General features: G+C 33.3%; 2 protein-coding genes across 2 annotated transcripts; one reads left to right on the top strand and one right to left on the bottom strand.

The window, feature by feature from the left end:
* Positions 1 to 1,423: 1,423 nt before the first annotated feature.
* On the bottom strand, positions 1,424 to 9,592 carry LOC131939668 (peptidyl-prolyl cis-trans isomerase). The gene is made up of 5 exons (XM_059298129.1): positions 9,354 to 9,592; positions 3,486 to 3,516; positions 2,765 to 2,950; positions 2,320 to 2,395; positions 1,424 to 2,193 (listed from the first exon to the last, which is right to left on the bottom strand). The coding sequence occupies exons 1-5, from the start codon at positions 9,417 to 9,419 to the stop codon at positions 2,061 to 2,063; spliced, it is 492 nt and encodes a 163-aa protein (XP_059154112.1). The 5' UTR covers positions 9,420 to 9,592; the 3' UTR covers positions 1,424 to 2,060.
* A 2,021-nt stretch (positions 9,593 to 11,613) lies between these two features.
* LOC131939667 (peptidyl-prolyl cis-trans isomerase) lies at positions 11,614 to 18,033 on the top strand. Its single transcript, XM_059298128.1, has 5 exons — positions 11,614 to 11,820; positions 13,611 to 13,641; positions 13,733 to 13,918; positions 15,275 to 15,350; positions 17,422 to 18,033. The coding sequence occupies exons 1-5, from the start codon at positions 11,659 to 11,661 to the stop codon at positions 17,555 to 17,557; spliced, it is 591 nt and encodes a 196-aa protein (XP_059154111.1). The 5' UTR covers positions 11,614 to 11,658; the 3' UTR covers positions 17,558 to 18,033.
* The last annotated feature ends 1,935 nt before the right edge of the window (positions 18,034 to 19,968 follow it).

Genomic DNA, 19,968 nt, shown 5'->3' with positions numbered 1-19,968 from the left:
AATACTACACCAAAATTGTGTCTGCAGTTTTTCATCTTACTCGGAATCATTCTGCAAATCAAAGAATTCATCTTGTAATTCATCGGGAATGCTGGCAACATCATGGGAAGAAGAGAATGAGTAATGCGTAAATGCAGATTCTTCTTTTTTCAGCTCAGAGAAATAGCGATGCAGTTCGTTTTCAAGAGATTCTAGATGCCCAGAAATCGCTTCTTTCAAAATTTCTCAAATTTACAATATTTCCTAGATTTATTTTCTTTACCAATTTTGCAGCTTTGATAAAAATGCCCCGAGCTTATCATGGAAAGTTATAATATTCGTTCATTTTCCCTGAAGCTTCAGGTTAAGCTTATCTTGATGTTCGAACACATCTGCCAGGTATGATACTCTCTCCAACCACTCTATGTCGTTTTAAGTATACCAAAAAGTCTTGTCTCCTTTGCACTTCCAAAAACAATTTGATTTCAGATTTCAATTCATTAACACAATTAACAACATTTGGTTTGACAGCCAGCGTACTGTAGTGTAGAAGAGCAGAACCTCGTGATATATATTAATGTTTTTGCTCAGTTCTTTGAAGGCTCCAGATTTTATATAATTTACGACTTATACTAGCAATGGACTCTTGATGTCGATTGGTTAGGGCAGTGGTTAGGGAGCTAAATCTTTTGTTTTCTGAAAGCCCGATTTTGAGCTAAGCATAGATGGCGCATCATCCGTACAAACCCCCACAGCCGTTCTAACCCATTTTAATCATCCAGTTTCAAAAAAGGTATTTATTTTCTCCATGCTATCTTCACAAAAGAGCAACTCTTCTTTGCTATCATCCGCATGAATATAGACACAGACCAGCAACTGCGAACACGAACTCACGTCTGTTGATTTATCAACTTGTAAAGCAAACAATGGTGAAAGCTTAATTTCGATAAAAAATGTGTTATTTAACATTTACGTACATGCAACGTTTGATGAGATTTTCTCCAATTGTTTTTTTTTTTTTGCTTGGCATTTTCTATCTCGACTTCATTTGATGCTTGCACTAATGCTGGTGAAAACTTCCTGTTCGATCAAGTCTCTGGCGTTTGCAACTAGCTTCTTATCTACGAAAGAACTCCATATATTTTTTGGTGTGTTCCGAATGACTCGTCTGAAATGGTGTTTTAGTTTTGAAGATTTCATAGATTCGTGACTGAGAACAACTTTGTACAGTGCGCTTTGTTTCTTCTCTATTACATTTCCAGTTATGTTAATGAAGCCGAATTTCAAAAATTCTTCTAAATATTTATGTTTTGTTTCAAATTACTAAGGTTTAGTATAACCGTTGGCTAGTTTTGGTTGACATCTTCAAGTAAGAAATGGTGGACACACACATCTAAAGTCAAGCACCCTGGACCCCCTCTAACATTACAACTACAATACACACTATTTGAAAAATGACTTTATTTCAGCTAAACACAGGACAAAAAAAAAAGTAAAATTGTGTGTTACGAATGAAGCAAGTCTAGAATAGTCATGAGACAGGGAATGATTCCAGCAAACCAAATAAATTTGGCAACAAACGAATGAGCAACCAAGAGGTTCAAGGTGGCTGAGATTACCCCTAATAACATGGTCATGAGATTAAATGGAGAGAATAAAAAAAAAAATGAGATTGCAAAGCTAGTTACTGCCTGATCCTGACCAGTTCAATGCTAGTGTTGACAATCTGTTATTATGACTATAATTGTTAATAAATATGAAGTCCAATAAAAGACCTAAAAATATGCAGCCTACCAGCCAAATTACTCTTGACGGAGACGAGTATTTTTTATTTATAAATTTGACAAAATAAAGTATAAAAAAAAAAAAGAACAAATGTTAGGTTTAAAATACAGTCCATCTTGTATAAATACATATAAAAATTTTTTTTCTGATGGCTTTAAGATTAAATACAATTGTTCCATAGAGTTCTAGTAAGAAATGAACAAAAAAGATAAGCTTACAAACAAAAATTGTCTACATGAATTCATGTGCCTTACAACCACATGCAATAAAATGAGCCCATTTCAAGGCAGATGTGCCTACAACTGTCCACAGTCTGCAATGGCGATCTTGCTGGAGGGCTTCCCACTGTCATCTCCACAAGCTTCCATTTTTCTTACAACATCCATGCCTTCAACCACCTTGCCAAAAACAACATGTTTGCCATCCAACCTAAAACACAACATGTATCATACATTTAAAAATTCTAATCATCCTAAAAAGTAATTAAATCTACCAGAAATTTCAAAGCTAAAGAAAATTAATTCAAGGTACGAATGAACCACAAAAAGCCCTTACCAGTCAGTCTTGGCTGTGCAAATAAAAAACTGGGAGCCGTTTGTGTTGGGGCCAGCATTAGCCATTGACAAAGTGCCTGTATTCAAATAGAAATATATTTGTGAAATTCTATTCAGCTGAATGACAGGTCACACCAATGTGGCAGACCAAACCAACATGACAAACAGACCAAACCAACATGACAGACCAAACCAACATGACAAACAGACCAATCCAACATGACAAACAGACCAAACCAACATGACAAACAGACCAAACCAACATGACAAACAGACCAAACCAACATGACAAACAGACCAAACCAACATGACAAACAGACCAAACCAACATGACAAACAGACCAATCCAATATGACAAACAGACCAAACCAACATGACAGGCCAAACCAACATTACAAACAGACCAATCCGACATGACAGTCTACAATAATGCAACAAGATAGTACCTGGGCCTTCATGTTTGTACTTGAAATTCTCATCTTCAAACTTGTTGCCATAGATGCTCTTGCCACCAGTGCCATTGTGGTTTGTAAAATCCCCACCTTGACACATGAATTGTGGGATTATACGATGAAAAGTACTTCCTTTATAACCATATCCCTTTTCTCCCGTACAGAGTGCCCGGAAATTTTCTAGAATAAAAAAGGTAATATATTACTATCCTAAAAACATAACCACAAGGTTCACTTATGTTCAAGTTTTTTTTAAAATGAGCCAAAAAAACTAAAATGGCCTTTAACTAGGTAATCTAAACTGGTGAAAAGTGCAAGTTTTTGTGATCAGACTGCTTGTTTTTTTCTCTTCATTCTAATTCTAGTGTTGGAAGAGATTGCCCTCAAACACAAGTGTGCCAACTTGTTATACAATATATAGGCCGTTGACTCCTATTTCATCCTCCTTTCCTTTTGGATTAAGTTCCATAGCCTTTGTTCAGCCAAGAACAAGCTACATGGCAGCAGTAGTTTTATTATGGAGTCGTCTTTCCTACTCCTAGATGAGTCTCTGGCTATTGAACCACATCTGCCTGGGGGCTCAAACTAGGATTATTTGGTTCTATAACCAGAATACAACCCATTAGCTACCAAATGAGTGGGGGTAACCAATCAATTACTGGCAATGTTTAAATGAACGACAAGGTGTTTATTCCATCAAACTAAAGAAACTTACCCGCAGTCTTTGGCACATCCTGGGTATAGAGCTGAAAAAAAAAATTAGTTTAATATACTCTATTTAGTCGAATACTTAATTTCGTTACAGTGTAATAAAGAATGAAACTACTCTTCGGCCAAGAAAACAACACATTCCATAAATGTGCATTTTCACCTGTTGACATGGGCCGATGTTTATATCTAAACATTACCCAAAACGGCTTTTTAAAAAATTAACGAAACAATTCTATTTTAAGTTTTCTTGGGGGTCCCCAATACAACAGATGAAAAAACTGCTAATCTCGCAAAATCTCTTCATTATTTTAATGCGCGATGCTAAGGAAATGGATACTATGCCTTAAAATGCCAGAAAAATTTGCGAGATATGTAGTTCTAATTAATTCAAGCATTTCTTGTGAAGCACTTTCAGGAAAAACTGAACTGCAACGGAAAAAAGACCGACCACCAGGCAAAAGCGCTCTACAGATCCTAGATTAATATATATTTGAGATATTTACCATAATTAATTAATGCTGTTTACTTTTTCCAAAATCCAATTCCCCCATGAGTAACCATGCGACAATTTTCCTCTGCTATTTTAGTAACGTTAAGTCATTGTTATGCTAGTTGTCGGATAGAAACAACTAATTTTTGTTTTTTGCGGAATGCACTGTTAAGTCTAGTATTTTTTAATTATAATTCAGTTGTAGCATGGGCAGAAAATGTAAAATTGTGGACATTATTGTATTAAAGTATTAGTAATTTTATAAGTATATTGATTTTTTTCTTCACTGCAAGTAGGCCGACTGCACTGTTAGTTTCATTGAACATAATTTGTGACTGGTCGTTAACGTAAATACTATATAATTTATATGAAATTATATGTAGTTTGTAATTAGGCCATAGTATTGTATTTTAAACAATGCTCATTCCAAGCCTTTTTTGTGCTAGATCGAATTAGGCCTACTGGCAATTTTTTATTTTTAGACTTTGTCAACCTCGTTAATGCTGTTGTGTTAGTTAAAAATATAGGAATTGTGTGTAAAATTTACGCAGTTACTCAGTTACTACATAGAACAATATCTATAAATGAAGTAGTATTTATTTCCTTTTAGCCATCTTTTGAAACAAAATGTCTTTAATTTACCAATACATCGTGGTGTGGCAGACTAAACAGAACGGTACGGTAAGTGATCCAGAATCTCCGGGTTTGAATCTGAAGTAAATCAGTTGTGCTCTATTTTATTTTTTCACATAGGAAGCGCCACGAGTGGTTTTATTTTTCTTTCTTTTTTAAAAATATTTTCTTGACCGAAATAATATTTCATAAAATAATTTTTTAATAAAGATTTTCCAAACATCGCTCGGGAGATCAACTGCTTACATTTTCTTGTCTGTGGGAGAAAAATGTTGACACAGTCAATGGTTCACAATGAGTTAAGCAGGCCTATTATAGCATACGTCACACCATTAACGATTGCTGTCAGAGATAGTCGAGGTCAATCCCACCACTCCCCTCATAAACCAAGCAAATTGTAATTAATACAGGCATACTTAGGGTCATTTTAAGATCAAGCAAGCTTACAGGACTATAGATTTACTAGGCATAGCTGGTAAAAACCTAATGTTACTACAGAAGAGAAAAATAATTACAGCATTTATTTTAAAGTTTAAAACAAAAGTTCATTTATCATCTTACCTAATACTGTATTGTCTTTACAGTTACAAGGACTAGATCTAGACTTCTGTCAGATCCATTTTTAATTTTGGATATTAATTTTATTATCAACTTTATGGGTATCGATTGTTCAATTAATCATGGAAGGCCTAATGTCATAAATTGTATGCAGAATTTAAAATAATAATCATTAAAAAAGTTTTTAAAAACCCACGTTTTCTGATTGAACTAAAAAGTAGAAAATAAATGCTATAGGCCCTACATCACAATAATGCAAGCGATCACTCTACTATAAGCGATCAAAAACGTGGGGCGCCGAAGTAAAAATTATATTACTATTGATTAGATAATACTATTGACTTTTATTAGGGAGCTTGTAGAGAGTCAACAGTATTAGAAACTGTAAGAAAATCACGGCGCCCCACGTTTTTGCTCGCTTATAGTAGAGGGATCGCTTGCATTATTGTGATGTAGGGCCTATAGCATTTATTTTCTACTTTTTAGTTCAATCAGAAAACGTGGGTTTTTAAAAACTTTTTTAATGATTATTATTTTCTACTTTTTAGTCTTTGTCTGTTTGTTTGCATTAAAATCTTGCTATCGATTTTATCTTTTCACTTTTTTTGGGTAAACGAAGACAACTCGTAAAAAGACAACTCGTAAAAAGACAACTCGTAAAAAGACAACTCGTAAAAAACACGTTGTTTGAATACGTTACTGACTAGAACACATAGATTTGAACCCGTGTCGAGTGGGATAGCAATCGTGTGCCCAACCACTCGACCATATCGTCTCCCCCAAACTGGCCTACCTCCTGTAAGTTTAAACTCGGTTCAAGCTAAATTCTCTGCCCCTAAGCCTGTGGCGACATGTGATCGTTCGCTTCACTGCGCGCGAGGTACGCGTCGCTGGTTTTTTTTTGTAATGGCTAGCAGAGGAGAATTATATATATAGATTATATAGCGGTCTAAAATGCTCAATAAAATGTTTCCATTGATCAATTTAGTAATAATAACAATTGAATATTCAATGGTCATCCAAAAGAAAGCTTCCCTGAAAATTTCAGCGCGCTAGCTAACTGGGAAGTGCCAGAAATTTCGATCGCAAGATTGGATTGGAAAGACAAACAAATAAATAAATAAATAAACACACAGAGAAAGCAAGTTAAAGAAAACGTGGTAATAAATATGTCTGATATTTCCTTAATAAACATAATGAATATAAAGTTTTATTTCTAACAAGATGTTTTGGTTTTTTGGCATGACATCATGCTAAGAATAGAAAATCCAATAAAACTTTTTGACCTTTTTTGATGGCAAAAAAGAGTTTAACATTTCAAGAAGTTATTATTAGGTCATTTTGTTTTTGTTTGTTTTCTCGGCCCCTCAATAAGCTAGGCCATTAAATTTGCTCTCAAATTAACCAGTAAGTGATATGATTTGTAATGAAATATGATAAGTGACAACATTTTAATTAAATAATTTAATAAGAAAATCTTATTTTTCTTATATATAATATTAGACCTATAGATCTAGTAACTTATACTTAGGCCTATAGAGTAAAGTTCCACGCGCGGTTAAAACACTGGTGCGGCCATCGCCTGTTTTTCGCTTTGTAGAATATTAGTTTGGATGATTTATACGAAACTACCGATAGCTGCTGTACACATGTCCATTTCTAAATATATGCGGTCAAATTCTTTTGTTTTCTCCTTCTGGAAGACGTGTTTTTAAATTTTTGTTTCGAGGTATGACGTCGTAGGCGATTCTAGTTACCCCGGATGAAAACACTAGGTCCGGAATGAGACGAAGAAAACCAAACAATCAAAGCATTTTATAACTAGGTTAACTATAAATAGCTTCTACAATATGTGTGGGACACTGTACATACAATTGATAAGGCTAATAAAGCAACCTGAGAGGTGAATAGGGGTGGCCGCAGTTTGGGTAACTATTAGGGTGGTTTCACCTTGCTGCGTAACCAACGACTTGAGCTAGACTAGCCTAGATCTAGATGCTCCACATTTAAAGCTAAGTCTAGAATCTATATAATTTCTATTTTTTTTCTGTTTTAAATTATTTCAATCATCTACTTCTAAATCTAGTTTGTGTCTCTACATACAAGCATATCTAAGCAAATGTTACGTTATGTCTTGTTAGTGATTGTTACGTCCCTTTGTTAAGATTATTATAGTTGCGTCCCTTGAGTCTTCACTGAGTCAACTTTTAATGTGTCGTTAATAAATTTAATTAACGTGTTTTAATAATTTGGTTTTGCAATCTATTAATTGATATTACAATCAACTACATGTTTAAAAGTGTAAAATATTTATTTTAGTTATTAAAATTGGATTAGGCCTAAAACGTATAAAATACAATCGTTAAGCCAGCCGGTTCAGGTGTCCGCAGGGAAAAAATATTGCAAGTAGCATGTCACTAAAACATGAATATCTCAAATTCTATGTGTAGGAATATAAAATGATTGATACATATTAAAGAGTAGAATGGCAGTGGAATAATATAGTACTTTGAAAGTCGGGAGTTTGGAATTTTCCGGTATGTGTGATCGGCTGTGGAACTTTACTCTAGTAATAATATAATGTAGTCTACACTATGAGTGACTCTATGTCATTAAACTTTGACTAAAGTCAGTGACATAGTCATGTCCATCGTAGTGACACTCTAGATCTAGATAGATCTAGTCTATACTAAATTATAAGTCTAGATCAGAGATCTAGATCCCTCTAGATCTAGAATCGGTAAAATCTTAGTTTAGCGTCGGTTATTATTCCTGAATCTTATAGCAGTAAAAAACAGTAAAACAATGCCAAAGTCTGTCAAACACTTCCGGAATTCGCCAGAAGTACTGTAAACCATACTTTTTTTGGCGTCATCTTTTATTTTTATACTTTATACAGAATGTTTAAAATTTGGATAGATTTATTTTTGTAATCATTTTTACATTTTGTAATCATTTTTACTATTTTCGTAATCTAGATATTTTTTCTGGGCCTAGCAGCTAGCTAGATCTCGAATCTAGATCTAATTGATTAATTAATGGTCGCAAATCCGCTGCAAGTCAAAAACATGACACATTATTATATTTGATTTTATGGTGATCTATCGTTTTGGGTACGTAAAATCGCCCGCGGCTATTAATGTACGAAAAAGTTACCTCATTGTCAAGGCTTTAATAGAAGTGTATTGTCATATGTTTGTGTCAAATATTATAGATAAATGAATAATAAACCTAAATCAATGGCTAAATATATCAATATATGCCAGAAATTAACTTTAAACAGCAGTGTTTGAGAGTAAGATTTGCTATATAAACAGCAGCCATTTGTAAAATAGAGTGACTTCCGCCTGAATCTCGCTCTATAAATCTATAAAAATAAAACTTAAACAAGATGGCTGCTATAGTAAATGTACATTGTTGCATCTGTTGGATACATCGCTGGTGTTCATTTATTAGGCCTACTGAAAAGTTTTAATTCAATTGTTTAAAAACAGGTACATAAATGAAACAAGGAAACATTTTAGTATTTTAAAAAACATAAATCCTCAAAATGTAGAATAATTAGGCCTATTAAAATTTAAGGAGTCACCTGTTTTTTTTACATTACAAGTCGCAGGCGATTTTACGTACCCAAAACGATAGATTACCGATTTTATTATATAGATCTAGGCCTATATTTATATATTTTATTTATATATTTTATATTTTATTTTTTTATCTACTAATTTTAATCTACTATTATAGGCCTATTTATTCCTGTTTTCTTTAGTAGATTAAACTTAAACTATTAAAACATTTTTTACTACAATCGACTTTCACTTTATTTTTATTTCAATGGTAAAAAAAACATAGTTTACCGTAACTTTAGTTACCGAAACTCAACAAACATTACCCAATAATTTCCGACGCTAAACTAAGGTTTTACCCTAGATCTAGACTAGACAAGAATCTATTTTAATTCTAGGTTCCAGAATCTAGATCTAGGTTTTAAATCTAGCTAGACTAGTCTAGAATCTAGACTGGATTTTTTTTTTCTAGACTAATAGAATCTAGACCTAGACTCAAGATCTAGATCTAGATTCTATATACATCTAGATCTACTAGATAGATCTAGATCTAGATCTAGATCTAGATCTAGATTTCTAGATAAAAAAATGAAAAAAAATCTTAGGCCCTAAATTTTAAAATTACCGTCATAACAATGCGACCCAATGGCTTGCCATCTTGAGTGATATCAAAGAAAACGTTGGTAGTCATTGTGTCTGTAAATATAGATCTTATCTAGATCTAATTTAGAACTTTAGGTAGATCTAGATCTCCTAACTTCTGATGAGTAACAAAAAAAAAACTATGAGCAGAGACCTGAACAGTACACCCTTCGCTATGCCGGGTGTTAACCTTTCACAGCCTTGACCTTAATGCGTCAGTTTTTTTCAAGGCTGAGGTCACAAGAAATTTCCAGGGACTCTGATCAGTCTTGATTTGCGAATCGTTTTGGTTAAAATAATAAAATAAACCGTTGATCTTATATTAATTACTACAAAAAGCTATAAAAATTTGTAATATAAAAACTAAAACATTTTCAATTTCTAGGTTATTAAATATTGTATCCTTGCGAGAACCTCTTAATCATTAATGAGCTATGAACATGTCTAGATCTACATCATTACATGGCCTTGAAAACATTCATTCTGTTGTGTATGTGTAATTGTCAGATGCACAATGATTTAAATAGACTTTTATAACTTAAGCGAATGTGTAACATTAATTACTGTTAATATCTATTTCAAAAATATCATACGGCTCAGGGGCGTAGCCAGGCTTTTGGGAAGGGGGAGCAGCGAGGAAGTAATGTCGTTGTCAGTATACAGAAGCGCCATCTACCTAGGCCAGGCAAGAATATCATTTATTAGGCCTAGTCAAAAGTTGAGGAAGGCAGACTAATCGGCTATTAGTTATCTGCTAAACGTCTAGAGACCAATGAGATTGACTTTCGCCTTAAATATCAATTATTGATTATTATAATGGCATGAAGGTTCAGTCCACTAAAATTCCGAAAAATTCAATTTGTTTTTAATTTTTCATTCATTTAAAATTTATATCAATTATGGATGTAGCTCTTTAAAAATGCCATACTATAGCTTTTGTGAGCTCACGCTACCTAATTTAACATCCTAATATATAAGACTAGGAAAATAAGTCACAGGAAAAAAGTCACAAATATATATGTGCATGGAATTTGTTAATATTTTTATGTGTTAAATATTCAGAGAGTGCAAATCAACTTAGATCAATGAAATAGAATGAAAAGTACGCGCATGTTGTATGCGTACAGTGATATTTATAACACACGTAACTACTAAGTGTGAAGTATTTACGATTTAATTCTTTTACAATATTTAATACTATTTAACCTACTCCTTTTTCATAGTGTTTGTTAAATACTTAAGTTTAAATTAGAGCAAAAAGGCATAAAGACGTAGTTAATGTGACTTGATACCCTAGGCTCCTCATTGCAACAATAGGTCAACCACCTGTACTGCCCACATTCATCGCGCCGATTACATTACAAAGGAAAGGATCAAAGCTGAAACCCGACACGGTACAAACACTTTGACGCAAAACACACAATACGGACGGAGAAGGCCGACTGAGGAGAAGCCGACAAAGGAATGGCAAAAAAAAAACATGCAAAACACAATGATGTGCCTAAAATTCGTTTATAATTAGCATTTCTAGAACGTATTTAACAAAATTCATTACAAAAGTTGTGAATGCTGTGTAAATTAGGTTACAGTATTTTTACTTATTAAAGTTATAAACTACAATGCTTTTATCGTTTCTAAATATGCTAAAAACAACAACAACCCACATCAATAACCACCCAAAATTTTACAATTCTCAGCAATTAAAATAAAAATATTTATAAAAATATTTTTGTTTTGTAAGCCCAATAAACAAGGAATTCATAATCTTCCTCCATATTTTGGGGTACTCAGCCAAAAAAATTTAAGTGCATATCTTCAAATCTTTATGAATTTTCAAATTGTGGGTTCATTAAAAACACTAGTTTAATGCTTCAAAATTCCCAAAAATTAAGTGTTTTGAACGGACGCAAATTTTGATAATTCATAATAAATAGCGCTCACGCGATAACACGGGGCGCCAAAATGCATCCCGCCGGGATGCATCGCTTTTTTTGTGTGGGGTTCATTGGTAGTGCGGGGGGGGGTGTTATAAATCTTCCAAGACCCCTCACTTAATCCTCTGATTCTGAAAGCCTATTTTAAAAAAGTACAATTACCATTAATTTTTGTGTTATTTGTTTGCTTTTAAAACAATGTAAACACCCTTCTGTGGATACTCCGTATTATTTTAATTTATTGTAGTCCTACTGATAATTTATTTGCAATAATTAAAAGCCAAACTGGCCGCCCATAATAAAACGCGGAAACGGGGCTAGTTTAGAGAGTAGCGTACGAATAAAGCACGTGTGATGTCGCTTCCTGCTGTAACTGGCATCTTACGACGAACCGTAGTAGATCTACATTGTCCCAAAAGTTTCTTCCGTGGCCTAGCTGACCAAGCATCAAAAATGACCCAATGTTTTTTTGATATCTCTATCGGTAATCAACCAGCTGGCAGAATTGTGTTTCAGGTAACACATTTGCTACTGACCTTCATTTGCGACTTTTTGATCTAGAAACTAGATCTAGATCTAGAGATCTAGTCTGTGGTAAAACTCCATTTTAGCGTATTTTATTTCTCCGCTGCTTGTTTACCTCCAGTTGAGCGTATTTTATTAAAACAACCGAAACACACCAAATACACGATTCATTTATTTGTATTGTATTTTTGTTTTAACAAATTAATAAAAATGAATTAAAAAAACCAAAGAGACTGACTTTGTTTTAGATTTTGATAATTTAGTTTTGTTAAAACTTGAGAAAAATCCAAACTTAGATTTTAGAATATTGAATCTGCAATGTTCGTGTGTCAGAATTTTCATGGCAATGGGTGAAGTACGTAAACGTAACTCACAATTGCAAGGCGGTTAAGTTTGTATTGTTACAAGTTTCTCCCAGGCATGATACTATAAATAAACATTTATGAACTTACAATGACCCCCAAGACTGAGGTCAACACAATTTCAAACAGCTATTGCCCGAGCTATGACGTATGCTGATAATTAAAGTCAATGTGAACTCATGGTGAACCCGCGACCGTGTAAGGATTTCTCTCCCGCTGACGATTACACGAGATTCAAAATTTAATTGGAACAGTTCTAATGCTTTTTATGTTTTTTTTTTACCTTTTCTAATTAAAAATCACATTCAATGATTCATTAAAAAAATAAGTAGATCTAGATCTAGTGTTTTCCTGACGTTTTTGTGTGTTTCGGTTGTGTTTATAATAAAATACGCCCAACTGGAGGTGAACGTGAAGCGGGGAATAAAATACGCTAAAATGGAGTTTTACACAGTTTTACCGATCTAGAATCTAAATATTGATTCTAGCTAGATCTAGATTCCTTTTCTAGATGGTCTAGAATCTAGATTTATAGATCTATATCTAGGGTAGATTTTAGATTATCATTTTTTTCACATGCATTTCTTGTCCGAAGAAAATTTCCAATTTTTTTCCCTGGCCTGGTACTGGTATAGTCCCTACTAAAATTTTTAAACCATTTTTGTTACATTTAGATCTAGATAAGAACTGTATACTTCTATATTAAACATGTATGAATCAAATGTCATTTCAAATTTTAGTTTCAGTATTGGTAAAATTTTGGATTTTATTTTCAGAATTCACTTAATGAAGAATGGATCATTTAATTTTAGAAGTCATGTCATTTTTAAAACATTTCAACTCCCTAAAGAACAACTGTGTTTAGAATAGTTTTTAGACACAGATATTTTACAAGGGTAAAGTGAAGGATTGTTTAAAAACTCTAGCTGTTTATTAACAGTATAGAATCCTGGAACAATTAACATTGGCCTTACCTTAAAAAAAATGAAGAATATCGAAACTAAAGAATCTTTATTATTCAAGTTCAGTTTCAATGCATTAGTCCTTGATGATTTGATGTAATTAACAATTTATTAATTATTAATGCATTTCTAACCATGTCAGACATTGGTCTCCCTGACATCACACAGCAGTTAGGTCGCTGTCCACTTGCAATTTTTGTTGAGGTTGTTGTAGATCTTGGAAATGTATTTAGGGACATAACATGAATCTAATGTCTTAAAATGCAATGAAGTATTTGCTAATTTTATCGATTCTCCTAGCTACATTTTTAGGATTTTAAAAATTTCCTAAGTTTCAGTATTTGTTCAGTTTTGGAATTAAATTTTAAGGTTTTCCCAATTTAAAAAAAAAAACTTTTGTAAAAGATTATTTTTAATGAATGTTTTTTATGAACGTGTGTTTTTTTTTTTTTTTTAGCTGTATGATAAAGAAGTACCCAAGACTGCTGGTAAGCATTTACTTTTACATTTTCAACTGGTTTACTTTAGCAGAGTGCAGAATTTCTAGACTCCTCTTTAATTGACATCTTCTTTTAACAGCAAATTTCAAAGCACTGTGCACTGGTGAAAAAGGTTTTGGATACAAAGATTCCAAATTCCACAGAATCATCCCTGGTTTTATGTGTCAAGGTGGAGATTTTACCAGGGGTGATGGAACCGGTGGGAAAAGTATCTATGGTGAAAAGTTTGCTGATGAGAACTTCAGCAAGAAGCATGTAAAAGAGGGTAAGTGTTCTAATTCAGAATATTATATTATTTTGGGTGACAATCCATATGTATAAAAAAAATTAAAATCACCTGTCTAATATTTGAGCACAGCATAATGATAATCCATCAGACTCGTTTTGCAAACATGCCTACCGCCCACCAAAATTATGCCTTTAATAACTCACTTTGAAAAATACAATAAAATCATGGCTAATTTTTAGATTATAGTAGTAGATACATAACAACAGATCCATCTTTTAAGTTATAACTAAGACGTAACTAGGACTTTAACTAGGTATATCTAGGTCATAACTCTTTACTTATATGTAGTATTACATACAAAGTCCTCAGCATTTTTTGTTTATATAGCCTAGAACACAGCAAGGTAGGAATAATCAAAACAATAATGTTGTGGTTTTTATTGGGGGGGGGGGGGGTCTCAGGTTCCTGGTTAACTTTTAAAAAAAAACTGTAACCTAACTTTAAGCAGTTTTTAAATGTAGCCTAGAGACTAGTTATATACAACTAGAAGCCCACTAATGTCATCAGACTCTTTTTTTTTTTTTTTTTTATTTATTTATATTTTTGACCTAGTAAAGTAGCATCAGCATGTATGTTCCTCTTTTTTACTTCAAATTCCTCTTAATAGGCATAACTGTTCCTACTTTTGGCTACTGTTATTGCTCAGACACAGTGTATCTTGGCAAATACCTGATCACCCTTTTTAAAATCTTCGTGTAGGGCCTAAACTCCATATTAAATGTAAATGCATTCACTAAATTAACTTATAGGTTACTGGTAATATTTAATTAAAAATATGTAAGAAATATATTTTGCATGAAAAAACATGAATGGCATCAAAAGTTTCAATATTTTATTAAAGCAATAAAAAGAATGAATTTTAGCGCACTCATATGTTTTTGTCTAAATAAGATTATTTAAATTGGATGAATGAAGTCTTGAAATGTATATAACTAGATATGGTATTAGTGAAGGACTTTTTAAAATTCAAACTTTATAATGATTAAAAATTGAAAGAGTAATATTGAAGTTGGCTCGCCAGAAAAGATGTTTTTCTGACCTGTTCTATAGGGTGGCACCTAAGATTTTAAACTTCCTTATTGTTCAGGCTACTATTAAGCTTTGTCTGGAAACGTGCAGATTGCAGTGCAGACATTGTTAGGAGCAAATGATTTTTTCAGATTAAGTCCATGTACCAAATGAACCATGTGTATTGAGCTTGATAAACCTAGAAAAAGAAATAAAGAAAATACTTCGATTATAAAAGCTTCATTAGCGTGTTTACATTAATTTATTTAAAAAAAATTTTTTGACATTCTCTTCCCCTATCTTAATTTAACTGGTTCATTTCAGGTTTGCTGTCAATGGCAAATGCAGGACCTAATACAAATGGATCTCAGTTTTTTATCACAACAGCAAAGACCACCTGGTATGTTTGTATAGGTTATATAACAAATTATGTCAGTGATAATTCATAGTGAGAAGGAATATTAACTCTGTAATGCATTGTTCCTGTCCAAATAATTTTTCTGTTATATTAGTTACCTAACTTCTATTGTATTAGTTAAAGTTTTCAAGACTAATTAGGTCCTGATATGTCAAGGGCCATTTTTAGATGTATACTTCTTGTAGCTTCCCTCCTGTGGTTTAATCAGTAGTTAATGGCGGAAAGCAATTTCCAGACCTACTTCTAATTCAATTTTGTCAATCTTCAATATATGATATTGAAGTGTTATGTCAAATTTGTTGCTTAGCGTTATTATTGTGTTAAGAGTTCATGTCATCAAAATCACCAACCAACTGGTTATGGTTATGAATAGTGAAGATTAAACATGCCATTTGGTGTAAAAATCTGTTTTCAGCTGTTTAGAAATTTTGTATAAATCACTAAACTGCCCTTTTTAAAACTTGGCAGTGGCTGCTGAATTCATAGTTATTGTTGGAAATAGACACTTTCTTTTTCTTTCAATAAGAGATTTTTAATGAATTATCAATAGTGTATTTCAGGATACTAATTTTCCTCTTATTTAGAACAAATTAACTTTATTCGCAAAATATTCTTACTTAAAATTAATACTAGTGTTTAGTGCATTCAATTACAGGGGTGCCATTCAATTACAGGGATGCCACGTTTCCGAGATATCCCTAATTCTCAGATTCAAGAATCATTTTTACCCTATCTGGATTCTCAAGATTTGAACTTAAAAATTTCTGGGTTTGCAGTTAAAAAATAATTGTTTTAAGCTTAAAAGTTTTGGCATTCTCAATATTATCATCATCTCCTCCCGGTTATGGAACCTCTTTGCCTTTTGCACATGCTAAACTGGTAGAATATACACTGCTGTGTAAACCTAATATTATATCGTCACTTTTATGGCTTTTGTCTACCTGACATTTCGGTCACTGCAACCGTAAATCTCTAGATGAACACGCTGAAAACAGGCAGTGTAGAAGTGTTGAATCTAATGCCAATGGGCCTATTTATTGCGTTGAAAAAAAAATAGCAAATGATGTCACAGATGTCACATGCACTATAGACCAAATACAAACATACTGAATCAGATGGATGAGACTATAGACAGAACTTTTCTTGTGGTGTGGTTATCTGGCTATTTAGTAATGACGATTTGTGTTTGGAGTAAAACTCGCATTATTTACATAATGTAATCAATGGATAACTGCTAGGCTGTGCACTAAAAATAACTAATGTTACGAGCAGAAAGATTTTGCGCCTATGTATTTTTTCTTTGTATTTTGTATTGCCAAAAAAAAGTTCATTGATTTGAAGAAACATGTTATGTATGAAACAGTACTGTTGTTTTCACTCAAGTTGTTTATTATGTCTCCATAACAAACCACCTCTTACCCGCTTCTTCAATGTCGCACTGACCATAAGACCTAGGCATCAAGACCACATGGGCAAAGTTGTGTCTAGTCAGTTTTACAAGCGCTGTTATTAACGTGGTTAATTTATTGGTTAATCTCAGTTAGGGCCTACCAGATTTAAAAAAAACAAAACAAGATCTATTGTTTTAGGCTAGTTACACGATTATGTAATTATCTCCTCCTCCTCTTCCCCCCCCCCCCCCCCCCCCCCCTGTAAAGGATGTTGAATTTTTATGTAGATTTTTACTGTGATATGATTATTGCTGAATGTCAATCTTATTACTTAAAACTTTCAGGGAGGGGGTGTTGAGGCAGATTTGCATCTAGTCACTGAAATAGATTGTGTCACAGTAATAGTTTGAAAATTCCAGTTTTTAAAATAATGTATGCATTTTGTTACTTAAAAAAAGGCAAAATGCTGACCACACTATACCTTTGTATGCAGAGGTCTGCACAGTCATGTTTAAAAAAGGAACAAAATAGTTCTGTTTATTTTTTGTGTGTCAAAAGCTAGTTTTATTAGTTGTATAAACATTCTGAATTTTACCATTCAATTTAATTCAAAAGTTTCTATTTTTGTCCTGCTAATGTATGTGGTCATATATCCCTAACAGGCTGGACGGCAAACATGTTGTGTTTGGTGAGGTTGTGTCTGGGTACCAGGATGTGGTGAAAAAGATGGAGTCTGCTGGAGGACAGTCTGGCAAGCCATCAAAAGAAGTTAAAATCACCAACTGTGGAGTGCTGTAAACTATTACTACACTTTTCTCGTGTTTTTTGCTGAATTTGATATCTTTGATCACCAATTCTAATATGGTTTATAGTCACTACATTGGCCAAAGAGCTTCTCTTGTCTAAGATAGTAAGTGCATGCTAGGGTGTATGTGCTGATTACCATGTTGTAATGTTGCTACATTTTTTCTGGATGTTTATTAAAAATGTTTTTACCTATTGTAATAGGTATTGGCCTTCATTTTATTTCGTAGTAAGTCCTAGGTGTACGACTGTCCACATCCAAACACACATTCTGTTCACCAATAACAATACATGCAACTTATTATTGTATTTCAATATTATGGATCTCTAAGTGTGGTTGTGAAATGTCTGGGGAAAAAAGCAGTTCTTGTCCAAGTATAAGAGTAATAGCTTTTCATATCATGTTCCATAATAAATAGGGCTCGTATAGTAAGGTTAGTACCAGTACCATTAAAAAGTAAACCCTCTGATTCTGCCTAATTTTTATTGTTATTCCACAATATTTTACAAGTTAATACAACTGAAAACTTATCACTGAGATTATTTTTTAGCGGCAGACACTCAATGGATTTTGAACTACCGGACTTTTTTTTTTAACTATTCCGCAGATTTCTTAAATACTTGTAAAATGTGCGAAATTGAATAGCCTTTAACTTAACCCATATTGTCCCAAGGTCTCAAATTTTAATAATTTAGCTTTTGGGCACTGAATGAAGGAACGACTATAGATTTTTTTTTTTAAATCAATACTTTTTGAAATATCGATTTTTTTTTTAAAACTTCGCATCATGATAAATGGGACGCTAGCAACGAACGGCCCCATGTGCATTTATTGAAAAAAGAAATAATTTATCACGGTATATGGCTAATGTAGCGAAAATTAAACTATACTGATTTTGTATTGGTAGGCCAATGATTTCATTGTTTAGGACAGCTAAAAATACTGATAATGTTCAATTGGGTTAGCCATACCATGGTCTAAAATGCAGAAATTATGTTCAAATGTCGTTTTCTTTCAATCTAGCATCCATCAAAGTGAGTAGCACTTTGAAATAAGTAAAGCTGTCACTGGTACATCTAAGTATATACACATGATCACAATTATTATTATTCATCGAAAATGTAATATAATAAAATATAAATAATTGATTTTGGGGGGGGGGGGGGGGGGGGCACTGATAAAAGTGTTTTCTATATAAATTCCATTTTGTTCTGTGGGCAGAGGCCGCCCGCCCCCCCCCCCCCTCCTCTGAAATGATGCCTGGAAGAAACTGCCCTCCGTGAATTTGCAAAAGATGTTCCGCTCCAGTCCCAGATGTCATAAAGCCATCTTCTCTTTTGTTAACCTCGCTATTCTCCCCTCACAGGCGCACATTAGGTCATCAGACATCTTATTTCTAGGGCCCGGATCCGACTCTGGGGCCTGTATTGAGTGTTCATGTATCATGGCTATCATCCATGTATGCACCTCACTATTCGAACAGCTCCCAATCTAGCACAAGCAATCCCCTTACTAAGCCTCGTTAAAGTATACAAAGTAAAACTGGTATGGGGAACCTTTGGAGGGGAATATTAATGGGGCATGACAACAGTACACAGTCTGCTATATGTAGCTTGAGCTCTCTTATATGAAGAGTGTTAACCAACCCCATGACTGAATCATTTCTCCTAAATCTTGACCATTGTATTATTCTAATTTGTTATAATTTTAATATCACGATCTAGTAAATTTACAGCAATTCTAAATTACTTTATATTCAAAAATTTTATTAAAATATTTCAATAAATAAAAAAGTTATGCGATTTTTAAAAAAGCAAAATTTAGTAAAAAAACAGATTTTCGAAAATTTCCATTCTTGAGAACCCATATTTTCTAAATAACATAGAAATGTAGACATTAGTAAATTTTGTAATATATATGCCCAATTTTTCAGTCATCTAAAATGAGTCTTTCTAAGGTAAAAAAAATAATTGAAAATGACAAATGCGTTTTGGTCACTTATATTTTCATACAAAAATCACATGAGTTAAAATATTAAATTTAAAAAAACTGCCAGTTATCTAGTGCAGGAGAAACAGAATCAAAATTTAGTGGAGTAATCTAATGTAGTCTATTTAAGTCGTGATGCCTACAACTACAAGTGATGCAGCAGTTGATGCTACATTCAAACCCATTGGGTTGATAACTGCTTTGGGGAACAGTTTTTAAAACAACTCCACATCTTTGTGTGTCTGGTTTCCCTCAACCTTGATCTTGCAGGGGTCTCCAAACTTTTCAGCCCGAGGGCCGCATTAACTATCAAATTTCAGTTCGGGGGCCAGTTTCTTCCTGGCATGTCTTTGACTTTTTCTGGGCAAAGTTCCTCAGCCATCACCAACAAACGATTTTTCCGTGGACAAAAAGA

This window comes from Physella acuta, unplaced genomic scaffold (genome assembly GCF_028476545.2).
Source record: "Physella acuta isolate Inbredline_101_S28 unplaced genomic scaffold, ASM2847654v3 ptg000288l, whole genome shotgun sequence".
Taxonomy (NCBI): domain Eukaryota; kingdom Metazoa; phylum Mollusca; class Gastropoda; family Physidae; genus Physella; species Physella acuta.
The sequence above is the reverse complement of the archived record's forward strand: the minus strand, read 5'-3'. Positions and strand labels throughout refer to the sequence as shown.